Consider the following 13,231-nt stretch of genomic DNA (forward strand, 5'->3'; position numbering starts at 1 on the left):
GACATTAGAAGTAATTCTTCCACTCTACTCAGCACTGATAAGGCCTCAAAGGGAGTACTGTGTCCAGTTCTGGACACCGCACTTCAGGGGGAAATGTGGACAAATTGGAGAAAGTCCAGAGAAGAGCAACAAAAATTATTAAGGGTCTAGAAAACATTACCTAGAAGGAAAGACTGAAAAAGAGGAAGTTACTCACCTTGTGCAGTAACAAAAGTTCTTTGAGATGTGTCCCCCTATGGGTGCTCCATGGTAGGTGTGCTTGTGTCCTTGCGCTGCTGTTCAGAGAACTTTGGTAGTGTCCGTTAGGCTTGCGCATACACTGTCTCCCCTCGTGCTGCGCCATGAGGCTAGACGGCACGCGCTAACCCTCCTCAGTTTCTTCTTTACCACAGTGTCATTAACAAGAACTCCGAAGTAAAGGAGAAGAGGGTGGGTTGTGGAGCACCCGTAGGACACACATCTCAAAGAACCATTGTTACTGCACAAGGTAACTTCCTCTTCTTCTTCTTCAAGTAATGTCTGTATGGATGCTCCATGGTAGGTGATGGCATTGGAGGCAGAATCTCCAGTGATAGCATAATGTTGTGCAAAAGTGTGGACTGACGCCCATGTCTCTGCTCTACAGATCTCTGAGATAGGGACATTCTTGAAGAAGGCAATGGATTAGGAGATCAACCTCATGGAGTGTGTATAAATAGAGTCTGGAGGAGTTGTCTAATGCAATTCGAGACCCACGTAGAGAGCTGATATTGCTGAGTCCCTGGATCTTTCCACAATGGAAAGGAAAAGCGTATGGGACTTCCTAAAGGTCTTTGTTCTATCCAGGTACAAAGCCAGGGCTCTCCTGACATCTAAGGTATGTAATATAGCCTCCCTGTTGTCTTGGTGAGGGGGGATGTGCCATCAGAGCTGCTCTCTCTCCTATTCTCCTGGCCGAGGTAATTGCCATCAGGAAGACCATTTCCATTGATAGGTATGTCAGCAAACAGGTGGCCATGGGTTCGAAGGGCAGTCTAGTCAGCCCTTTTGGTACCCGGTTTAGGTCCCCTTGGGAGCAGGAAGTCGAGGTTGTGGGAAAAGGTTCACTATACCCTTGAGGAACCGAGTAGTGGTTGGGTGTGACAGCACTGACTATCTCTCAATAGGTTGGTGGAAAGCTGTTATGGCTGTTCGGAGAACCCTGAGAGAGCTTAGAGATAGGCCCGATTTCTTTAAGGTCAATGCATAGTCTAAGATACGTGGAAGAGCCACAGATGTTGGGGAGATTTCTGCAGGTAAGTGCGTCAAGTCGAGGACTTTCTGCTGTGCAACAGAACCTCTTGTACCTCTCTTGAACAGGAGTTTTTTATGTGTTGGAACCAAGCAGGAGCCATGTCTTGAGGCAGATAATCCCAAGTGGGGATTTATGGTGCATTCTCTGTCCTGCAAGGAGGTCAGTATGGCTAGGAGAGAGATCAGCAAGCATGTCGCAAGCTCTGACAGGTATGGAAACCAGGTGTTTCTGGGCCAGGTAAGAGCAATCAGGATGATGTGGGCTCTGTCTCTTTATTTTCAGCAGGACATTCACAAGTAGGGAAAATGGAGGAAAGGCATAGAGAAGGTCCTTGTCCCAGGGGATGAGGATGGCCTCGCCCAGGGAATGTCGACCCATCCCCGCTCTGGAGCAGTAGCATGGGCATTTCTTGTTCAGGTGAGTGGTGAACAGGTCTGTGGACTGTGTCCATCATAAGCTGAATATGTCGTGAAGCACCATCAGGTCTATCCCCCCATCGTGGTTGTGTGGGAATTTGCAACTGAGATTGTCCACTATCAAGTTTTGTGTGCAGACAATGTAACGTTGTGGGAGATGCACCAGTTCCATAGCCTGATCACCTCGGTGCATATGAAGGGTGATCTGACTCCCCCCTGACTATTGTATGTAGGCTATGTTGTCTGTTAGGATCTTCATGTGTGATCCTGTGATCAGCTGGAGGAAATGAGTGCAGGCATTCCTTACTGTTCTTAGCTTGAGGAGATTGATGTGAAGGGACATCTCCATGGGTGACCACTTGTGTTGTGAGGCCATTTAGATTTGCAACCCACCAGATCAGTGATGTGTTGATGGTGAGAAGCAATGACGGTGAGGTTTGGGAGAAGGGGATCCCTTTGCAAATGTTGGTTGGGCTCTTCCACCACTCTAGGGAGTTTTTGACCCTGGTGGGTGGTGACAGAGATTTGTCCAGCCTGTCCCTGTTTGTAGACCAAGCTGAACCACATTTGGAGGCATCACATGTAAAACCTGGCATGTGGTATCACTGCTGTGCTCACTGCCATGTGCTCCAGGAGTTGGAGGCAAAGTCTGGCTGATATTTGCAGGCTGCTTTGAACAGCGTCTATAAGTGTGGCTAACGAAAGAAATCTGTGCTGAGAAAAGAGTGCTCTGGCCTGTAACGAGTCAAAGTCAGCCCCTATGAATTCCAGGCATTGCACCAGAGTGAGAGCCGAGTTCTGGATTTTGATCTGTACGGCTCAGCTCTGTAAATAAGTGCTTTGGTGACTCGGTAAGCCTCCTGGAGAGATTGGGCTCTGAGGGGACAATCATCGAGGTGAAGGTAAATCTTTATCCCTTGAGAGCGTGAGTGGCTATCACCCAGAGAACCTTGGTCAATACTCTCAAGGCCAACAATAGCCCGAAGGGGAGCACTCTGTATCCATAGTGGTCTTGTTCCGGGATAAATCTGAGAAATCATCGGTGAGCCGGTAGGATAGAGATGTGAAAGTATGCGCCCTGAAGGTCGAGGACCAAAAACCAGTCTCCCTGTTCCAATGCTGGAATGATTGTCAATAAAGTGACCATTTTGAATTTTTGAGCCTAGACAAACTTGTTGAGAGCTCTGAGGTCTGGTATGGGTCTCCAACCTCTTTATTAGAGAAATAAAGAGAGTAGAATCCTCTTCCTTGTAGATGTTGAGGTACTGGTTCTATGGCTCCTAACTGGAGGAGATTATTGACTTGTTGTTCTAAACTCACGTGAAGGGTCCCTGAAGAGAGACAGGGAAGGGTGTTGTGGAGGGGGTAGGGAGGTGAAATGGATGGAGTACTCAGTTCAAACTATCTCTAGGACTGATCAGTCCAATGTTACGTGATTCCAGGCACTGCGGAATACTGCCACTTGGTGGTCAGATGGGTGTGAAGAATTGGTCGGCTGTATCAGTTGGTGGGAGTGGTCCAGCAGCGCCTCGACCCACCTGTCAAAACTGATGTTTGGACATAAAAAGCTGGGACGACAAAGATTGCAAGACAGATGGTTTCTGCTTGGGGAATTTTGCTTTCTTCCTTGGCAGTTCGTATTGTCATTGAGGTTGATATTGGGATGTATATGGTCTATGCTGGGATTGGGGACTAAATTGCCTCTTTTGTCTCAGCATGTAGATACCCAGCGACTGGAATGCAGCCCAGGAATCCTTCAGGGTATGAAGGGAAGCATCAATCTTCTCCACAAAGAGCTTTGTGACCACAAAGAGCTTTGTGACCTCAAAGTGGAGGTCCTCAACAGTAGACTGCCAGGAAACCTGACAGATAGAGCCATGATGCTCATCACATCACCACCGCCACGGAAATTAAGCTAGCTGCTTTGTCAGCAACGTTGAGGGCAAATTGCAGCGTTGTCCATGCCACTACTTGTCCCTCCTATATAATGGCCTTAACTTGGGGTACGTCTACACTACCCACCGGATCGGCGGCTAGCGATCGATCTATTGAGGATCGATTTATCACGTGTAGTGTAGACATGATAAATCAATCCCCAATCGCTCTCCCGTCGACTGCTGAACTCCAGCAGTTCAAGAGGCAGAAGCAAAGTCGACGGGGGAGCCGCGGCCGTCGCTCCAGTGCCGCGAGGACGCGAAGTAAGTAATTTTAATTTGATCTAAGATACGTCGACTTCAGCTACGCTATTCTCATAGCTGAAGTTGCATATCTCAGATCAATCCCCCCCCCCCCCAGTGTAGACCAGGCCTTGGTCACGATGTGACTCTGGCACCCGGTCAATAAAGTCATTCACAGGGCTCTAGGCAAAAAAGCCCTAGGCAAAAAAGCCACCCGCCGCCCCCACCCCCCCAGCGCGGCAGGGGAGGGCGCCGAGCCCGGCCGCGGGCCCGCAATCCCCGACCGTCTGGAGCGCCGGGGGGAGGGCGGCAAGCCCGGCTGCGGCTCCTCTCTTCCCGGCGGCCAGAGCGCCGGGAGCAGGGCGGCGAGCCCGGCCGGGGCTCTCCGCTCTCCCCGACCGGCCGGAGCGCCGGGGGGAGGGCGGCGAGCCCGGCCGGGGCTCTCCGCTCTCCCCGACCGGCCGGAGCGCCGGGGGGAGGGCGGCGAGCCCGCCGCGGCTCTGCTCTCCCCGGCCGGCCGGAGCGCCGGGGGGAGGGCGGCGAGCCCGGCCAGGGCCCCGCTCTCCCCGACCAGCCGGAGCGCCGCGGGGAGGGCGGCCAGCCCAGTCGCGGCCCCGCTCTCGGGCCGGAGCGCCCCGCCACACCGCCCCCCTCCAGGCGCCGCCCCAAGCATATGCTTGGTGGGCTGGTGCCTGGAGCCGGCGCCCCAAGCATATGCTTGGTGGGCTGGTGCCTGGAGCCGGCCCTGGTCATTCAACTTTGAATAGTTAATATAATCGTATTTCACTGTGAGGGCCTGATAGTTGGGGATACGGAATTGGAATATAGCCAAGGAGTACACCTTCCTACAAAAAAGGTCCATGCGCTTTCAATCCCAGTTTTGCGGAGTAGCCCTCGACTCATGTCGTCAGCCGCATGATTTGACGGCATCCACCAAATGGAGTTGGGGGGTAGGTGGAAGAAGAGGAATTCAGATTCCTTCGTGGGGACATAGTACTTTTTTCCACTCGCTTGCAGGTCGCACATACTGTCACTGGGATATGCCATATAGTTCTCGCTGGGTCTAAGATAGTCAGTCTCATTAATCAGGAGGGCAATCTTGGAGGAGGACGAGGAGTGGGGGATGTCAAAGAGCTGATGGTGGGTGTCCTTGACTTCCTTCAATGGTATCTTGAGGGTGTCCACCACCTTCTTTGCCAGATGCTGGAAGAGATGAAAGTCGTCTGCCAGATATGGTGGTGAAGGCATAATGGTCTGGAAAAGAGGAAGACCTCAGGTGACCTCAGGGTCACCTCTTCCTCGGCATCACCCTCCTGTTTCTCCATGATATCTTGTGGAGGTTCCAAAGCTCTGGAAGCTGTGGCTGAAGGGGTATGCCTTGAGGGTTCCCGGGCGAGGCTCAAAGCTTGAGAGGCATGTTGGCGGTATGCTTCCCGTGAGTCCCAATAAGACAACGGGGGTGATGGTGGCATAGAGCGTGGTGGCAGTGCCTATGGGTGGTTGTACCATGATGTCGGTGGTGGGGACATCTGCGGGTATGGGCCTTGCTGGTACTGAGCACCATATGGAGCCTGAGAAGAGTACTGGGATGTTCTTTCTTCCAGCTCGCTATCTGAACTTTCGCTAGAGAGTGGGGGAGTGAGGCCTGGCAGCGGTGACGATTCCCATGCCAAGCGGAGGCTCAGTGCGGAGGTCGCAGTACCAAGAAGCGGGGATCCCGGTACATTGGATATATGGAGGTTGCTGGACTGGCAGAATTCCATTGGTACTGACTGCCCCAGTGTCAGGTGTCAGAGGCGGATGGGGGTCTTGTCCATACCACTTGCTCTGGTGCTGGGTGAGGCATCGATGATAGTACCGATGATGATTCACGTATTGAGGGTGCCTTTTTAGTGGAGTGCTTACTCCTGTCTCTCGGTGCCGATGACTCAGAGCCTGTGCCCATCAGGTCCGTGGGCATGTCAACAGTACCAACTGCTGTTGGTCTCTGTGAGCCATGAGTGCTGGACTGAGATGGTCTTGGTGCCGAAGCTACCGAGCGAGATGGAGATTGCCTATGGAGATCTCAGGGCGCACTTTTGGGGACTTCCTGCTCTCCTCTAAGATGACTTCTGAGAGGGGTCAGCAGTCTGTTTCTTCGATCCATAGCCCTTAGACGGCTGTGGAGAAGATTCATGTCTATCCAGGGACTTGCGGCGCAAGTTCTGCACGGGTCTGAGAGCAGCCTCCATTAAAATAATCTTCTGCCTGAGCAGTCTGTCCTTATGGGAATGTGGCCAGATTTGCTGGCAGAGACTACACTTTTCTCTGGATATGGCCCTCCCTAAGGCGACAAATGCACTTAAAAGTGCTTGTCTGCAATCGGAATTGCCTCCTTGCAAGTGAGGCACTTCTTGAAACCTGGTGAACTGGGTATGCCCACTGGAGGCGTGGGGGGGGGGGATCCCTGGAAGGGGAAAAAAAGCAGGAAATTGAAGTTTTGGGGGGAGTTTTGTTTTGTTTTTATTTTGGGGGGGATACAATAAGAGGGTAAAGAACAATAAACTATAATATACTAACAAAATAACTATATAAAAGTGCATAAAGCAAAATCCATCTCTAGCAAGTTTTGGGGGGAGTTTTGTTTTGTTTTTATTTTGGGGGGGATACAATAAGAGGGTAAAGAACAATAAACTATAATATACTAACAAAATAACTATATAAAAGTGCATAAAGCAAAATCCATCTCTAGCAAGGGGCAGTTAAGAAGTAACTGATGAGGCTTAGCCCGTGTGTGCTGGCTAGCCTCTTGGCTCAGCATGAGGGGAAACAGACAGCGCATGTGTGGGCCTAATGGACACTACTACTGAAGTTCTATGATCAGCAGTGCAGGGACACAAACACACCTACCATGGAGCACCCATAGGGACACTACTCGAAGAAAAAATTGGGTTTGTTTAGTTTGGGAAGAGAAGTCTTGGGGGCACATGATAACAGTCTTCTACTACATAAAAGGTTGTCACAAAGAGGAGGGTGATAAATTATTCTCCATATCCACTGAGGACAGCACAAAAAGTAATCTCCTTTGCTGCAATTTAAGCCCATTCAAGGTTAGACATCAGGAAAAGCTTCCTAACTGTAAGGATAGTTAAACACTGGAACAAATTACTTATGGTATCTCAGTCATTGGAGGTTTTTAAGAACAGCAGGGATGGCCAAACGTACCGACCCTCTGAGCAACATATCACAATCTTCAGAAGTTCGAGAGCTGGGGCTGAAGCCCCAAGACACCCCCCCCCCACACACTTCATTCTGCCAGAGGCAATGCGTGGGGGGAGGCATGTGGTATCACATGCCGCTCCCCCCAGATTTTTGCCACGGTTTTCTGGCTAGGTCACATGGTGCTGCCGGCCCCATCCCTGCACAGCAGCTGCTGGATCCGGCAACTTGGGAGCTGCGGCGGCGGGGAGAGGCAGCAGCAAACAGCTGGGAGCGGCAGGAAGAGCTGCTGCCTCTCCCCGTAAAGCTAAAGCAGCAGCTCCTCCCTGCAACTCCCAGGTGTTTGCCGCTGCCTCTCCACACGAAGCTAACACCTGGGAGCTGCAGGGAGGGGCCACTGACGATAAAAGGTGGGGCATAATTCAAGCTGTTGGGGGTGCCAAACCTTTAAATTATGCCCCCTCACTCTCAGCAGGCACCAGTTGTCTCTGGCAGAAGCCCCTACCCCCACCACCGGGCAGAAGCCCCGAGCTCCCGCCTCCCCCCAGTCTGGTAGACAGAGAATGGGGAAGGTGTGGGGGGCTCCACGAGCCGTACTTTAACTGTAAAAGAGTTTGCTGCAGTTTGGCCACCCCTGGGTTGGACAAATACCTCTCAGGAATGGTCTAGATAATACTTACTCCTGCCTCAGTGCAGGGGACTGGAGTATATGATCTATCAAGATCCCATCAAGACCTACACTACTATGATTCTGTGATGGAAAAAACTATTCAGTATGAAAAAAAATGTTTTTATTAAAGTACCACCTTTAATAAGAAATGTGATTTACGCTCATTTGTATAAAATAAAGCCTTCTCAACTAACGTTCTCTAATGCAATCCATTAATGCGAATGTCAAATAGATTTCCCTTGTTTTTGACTAAATAAAATTATTCTTTCCTTAATATTCCAGAACAGCAAACATGAAAATCACTTGGACATCAGGTAGTACAAAAGTAACAAATACCTCTTGAATGTGGGCAGCAACAGCTGCTCTTGTATCAAAATCTAAACCTTGGATTCTTTCAATGAATTCTTCTTTTTTCTGACACTAAAAGAAATACATTAACCACAATTATTTATCATACCTCCTTAGTATATTCTGAGAGCTGAAAGCTGATGATAAAATAATTATCAGTTGTCCAATCCCCTAACTGGCTAGTACAGATTGAATGTAATTATAGCAAAACATTGTAGTTTGTGCTTGACTTTTAATATTAGTGAACTGAGACAATATTCACTTTGAAAAAAGTTGATGAAGGGGGCTTCTTAAAATTTGCGTATTTCTTGCTCAGAGTCTATGATGATGTTTGCTTCATAAATATTTCCTACCTTTTTTTAGTACTCAAACAGCCAATCATATACTGAGCAAATCTCCCCGAACTGCTTTTTACACTATTCAATTGAAACCAGCTGTACAGTATACTCTACTTTTCTAACTAACTTTCACCCAATCAAAAATAGTGTATTTAGAAAAGTATAGCATACTTTTAAAAAAAACCACAACTTTCATGGATAAACTGGTCACTAATTTAATGAGCTATCGTAGGTATGATCTTTAATCAAATAAGATTGTTGCAAGGTAATCATGTTATTGGCCCTGATCCTGACAAAAAGACTTAGATACCATTTTAGCTTTACATAGACAAGTAGTCCCATTGAAGTTAAGGTATTTTCAGATCAGGAGACATGGATCATGTGATGATGTTTTCTAATAATTTTATTTTCACTAGGTCAGCGTAGATTTAATTTAATCTGATTGAGGGGGATCAGCAAAGTTGAAGAAAGATTTATATGCACATGAATAGTGCAACTAACCATATACATAAAGATCAGCAGGTGCACAAGTCATTGCTGGATCGGGGCCACAGTGAATAAATTTTACTCAACTGAGCCCTCTCAGGCTAAATTCAATCTACACTAGCCTTTTGGTATAATAAACATAAAATTTAGGGCTGTCGATTAATTGTGTGAGTTAACTGCGATTAATATAAAAAAATTAATCACGATTAATCACAGTTTTAATCGCATTGTTAAATAATAGAATCCCAATTGAAATGTATTAAGTATTTTTGATGTTTTTCTACATTTTCAAATATATTGACTTCAATTACAACACAGAATACAAAGTGTACAGTGCTCACTTTATATTATTTTTTATCACAAATATTTGCACTATAAAAATGATAAACAAAAGAAATAGTATGTTAGGATATAGATATTCAGGCCTGTCTGTAAAGGCCTATACTTTAGGAATTTAGGTATATGTTTATCATTTAGCTAGTTATAGAGGTATAAAAGAAAGAATCAAAATCACTGTCTGCCTGTGTAAGGGCCTTCTCTCACTGTGACAGTCTGAGACCCTGTTCCTACGCTAAGACCTTTGGCTAAGCAGTGGGAGCAGCCATAAGCTGGAAAGCGTACAAAAGCTTGCTACAAGTTCACCCCAATAAACATCGAATTGTTTGCACCTTCGGACTTTGGGTATTGTTGCTCTCTGTTCACGCGAGAAGAACCAGGGAAGTGGGAAGGTGAAGGAATAAGCCCTCTAACATCTTGGTGCCGTGACTCGGATACATCGCATCAGATAGGTGAGTGGCAGCCTGTAAATCCCCCTCCCCAACAGTCCACGCAGCTGCTTGGAGGGGGTATGGCGAACACTCGTGATGGTAGTTGCGGGTTCTGGCAAGCTGGGATAACGGATTTTTTGAACAAATGGATAAGGAAGAATCAGGGCCCATACCAGGTGCATGGGTCCACCCTAGATGAGATTGAGAAGGAGATGGGGGAGGTTTTGGGAGACCCAAGGGAAAGGAGTGTAGGAAAAAGGGAATGGTATTATAAGGTTTCTGCGCTGGAATGGCATACTGGGTAAAAAGGGAAGCCGATCTCCTCCAACACATTAAGGATTCGGAGGGGACTGTGGATCAGCAACAGATTTTAACAGAAAAATCCATGTTAGCGGTAGAGGTGGTGGATTTGAAGGCACGGGATACTGTACGGACAGAGGAGTCTTGTGAGGCAATCTGGTGAGAGAGGGATGAACTGCTGGGGAGAGTAGGAGACTTAGAGGAGGAATTGTATCAATGTAAACATGGGGGCAATGAACTTGGGGACCCCAAACCATCCACCCCACTAATGGAACTGAAGGAGACACCTCCACCACCCTACCCTGAAAATACACTGTACCCACCACTGCCAGTGGACATTGTAAGCCGGCGATCCACAGTTACAGCCCCAGAGAGAGAGAGACTACCCCAGAGGAACTGCAGGAGGCAGGAATTAAGGCCCCCGTTGCAGGGTGGGGGAACCATGCTCCACAAGTAGTAGAACAGGCAGAAATCCGCCCCTTGTCCCTGAAGGACCAGGAGGCAGTACTGGGCCATTTGAGAAAGATACCCTAAGATGATTGGGATCAGTTTGTGCTGTGGCTAGTGGAGGTGGGCAGGGAGATTGAGGGTCTAACTCGTGAGGACCAGGTGATCATATGGCGTAGTCTTTTGGGACAGGGACCCTGGGAATCGATGAGGCAGGACTGGCACACCCATTTCTAATCCCCAGACAGGAGGCAAAACAATTGTTTGGGGTGTACTCTCATACTGCGGGGATGAATAAGATGAAGCGAATCCCTGGGGAAACAGGACGGGATACACTTAATCGCATACAGGCATGGGCATGGTGCTGGGTACATCCCTTGGAGGGTCCATGGGTGATACCCCAGACAGGGGCACCAGGACCTGGTGGGAATGTGGAATTGCTGGTGTGACAAAGTTCCTCCTCTATCTTGGTGGGTCCTGCGCTTATTGGCGGATTTTCTTGCCTCAGAGATTCACCATGTGGGTTGGGGAACAGCCCAGAGACCTTCCCCTCTGGAAGAACCCACAGTCCAGGTCAATTGGGAGGTTTGGGGGGAACCCAGGCCCGCCCTCTACTCCAGGTTCCAGCTCAGGGCCCTGTGGACTGCAGCTGTCTATAGTGCCTCCTGTAACAGTTGCATGACAGCTACAACTCCCTGGGCTACTTCCCCATGGCCTCCTCCAAACACCTTCCTTATTCTCACCACAGGACCTTCCTCCTGGTGTCTGATAACGCTTGTGCTCCTCAGTCCTCCAACAGCACACCCTCTCACTCTCAGCTCCTTGCGCCTCTTGCTCCCAGCTCCTCACACTCGCACCACAAACTGAAGTGAGCTCCTTTTAAAACCCAGGTGCCCTGATTAGCCTGCTTTAATTGATTCTAGCAGCTTTTTCTTAATTGGCTCCAGGTGTCCTAATTAGCCTGCCTGCCTTAACTGGTTCTAGCAGGTTCCTGATTACTCTAGTGCAGCCCCTGCTCTGGTCACTCAGGGAACAGAAAACTACTCATCCAGTGACCAGTATATTTGCCCTCTACCAGACTCCTGTACCCCACTGGTCTGGGTCTGTCACACTGGAGAAATGGTTGGAGCTGAGCGATCCGCAGTTCGTGGGGCATTTAAGATTCCAGCATCCTGAACTTGTTCCCCATCAGCTACCCCAGTTTCTGGGACATGCAGATGTGTGGAGGCAGATGCATCGGGGGGAGAGCCAGTCCATGTTATTACTGCAGGGGATCAGTACAAGATGGAAAGGGGTGGGTCAGCCCGGAGGGGAGGATGTAGAGGGAGAGGTTGTAGCTTTGGGGAGGTAGTCAGGGACGAGTGGGCAGCTATAGAGCAACAGATCCAGACACTGCAAGCTAAACTGACTACCCAGGATCTTACCGGATGAAACCAGGGGACTGGGACTGCCTGAAATGTCAGGCACACAATTTTGCTTAGAGACAGGAATGTGTTCGGTGCCAGGACCCCTGACCCCCCTGCAAACCAGTGGGAGGGACAGAGGTGGGTGCTGCAACTTAAAGGCACCCTGGGAGGCATCCTATCCAGGTTTTCAGTTTAGGACGGGACACATCTGGTCGCCCCACGCTCCAGGGGGCAATCGAAGGGAGTCCCATGAGGGATTTTTTAATAGACACCAGGCAGCCGTCAGCTTAACCACATGGGGGCAAGGGAGGGCCTCAGAAGGAACTGAGACAATTGTAGGGGCAACGGGAGGAGAGACACAGTTAACCCTGAGGCGGGGACAGATCAAAGGAATCTGGGGGGAGGGGAGATTCTGTAGGGTTGTAATTATATGTTTAATCTGTTGGGGGCTGGAGATTTACACAAACTGGGACTTGTACTGGACTTAGCCAATTGGGTGTGTTTACTGGGGCAGACGCAGGACAGTCAGGGCTATACCATTCCTATGGGGATAGCCACTATGACCATTAAAGCGGCACATGCCCTCCCACCACCCCCGGCAGGGTGGGGAACACATTCCTGTGTGGGCTAAGGATAACCTGGATTGTGGTAGGGGCAGCATGAAAGTACTGCTAGAGGGAGGGGACCCTCCCCCACAGAAAAAATATCCTATTCCTCGGGAGGCATTGGCACAGGTGGGGGCAACTATTGGGGAATTGGAACAGAGGGAATTGATTAGAGCGGTTGCATCCCCTTGTAATGCTGCTGTGTGGCCAGTGAGAAAGCCAAAACGGTACCTGGCGCCTTATTGTGAATTACAGGGCACTAAATGCTCTGGCCAATTCACCAGCCTCAGTAGTGGTAGCGTACCATGAAATGGTAGCCCGTATTGGACCCCAATTCTGAATTTTCACTGTTTTGGACATAGCTAATGGGTTTTGGTCTCTGCCACTAGCTACCTCGTGTCAGTATAAAACTGCATTCACATAGGAGGGCAGACAATTCTGCTGGACAGTCCTAGCCCAGGGATATCGGGACTCCCCTGCAATTTTTCACAGATACACGAGACAAGCTCTGGAAGAGGTGGATTCAGCAAGGTGCATACAATATGGAGACGACCTGTTAAGAACGTAAGAATGGCCATACTGGGTCAGACCAAAGGTCCATCCAGCCCCGTATCCTGTCTACCGACAGTGGCCAATGCCAGGTGTTCTAGAGGGAGTGAACCTAACAGGTAATGATCAAGTGATCTCTCTCCTGCCATCCATCTCCACCATCTGACAAACAGAGGCTAGGAACATCATTCCTTACCCATCCTGGCTAATAGCCATTAATGGACTTAACCACCATGAATTTATCTAGTTCT

General features: G+C 49.2%; 1 protein-coding gene across 4 annotated transcripts in view; it reads right to left on the bottom strand.

Moving 5' to 3' along the window:
- The window catches only part of CCDC88A (coiled-coil domain containing 88A), a 346,834-nt gene that overhangs the window by 226,666 nt on the left and 106,937 nt on the right, over positions 1–13,231 (bottom strand). For all 4 annotated transcript variants that reach the window (XM_065400915.1, XM_065400912.1, XM_065400913.1 and 1 more), the window contains exon 6: positions 8,071–8,154. In XM_065400915.1, the coding sequence (XP_065256987.1) occupies positions 8,071–8,154 (84 nt within the window). The remainder of the gene's footprint in view (positions 1–8,070; positions 8,155–13,231) is intronic.

The sequence above is a fragment of the Emys orbicularis genome, chromosome 3, assembly GCF_028017835.1.
Source record: "Emys orbicularis isolate rEmyOrb1 chromosome 3, rEmyOrb1.hap1, whole genome shotgun sequence".
In the NCBI taxonomy this organism is placed as follows: Eukaryota; Metazoa; Chordata; order Testudines; family Emydidae; genus Emys; species Emys orbicularis.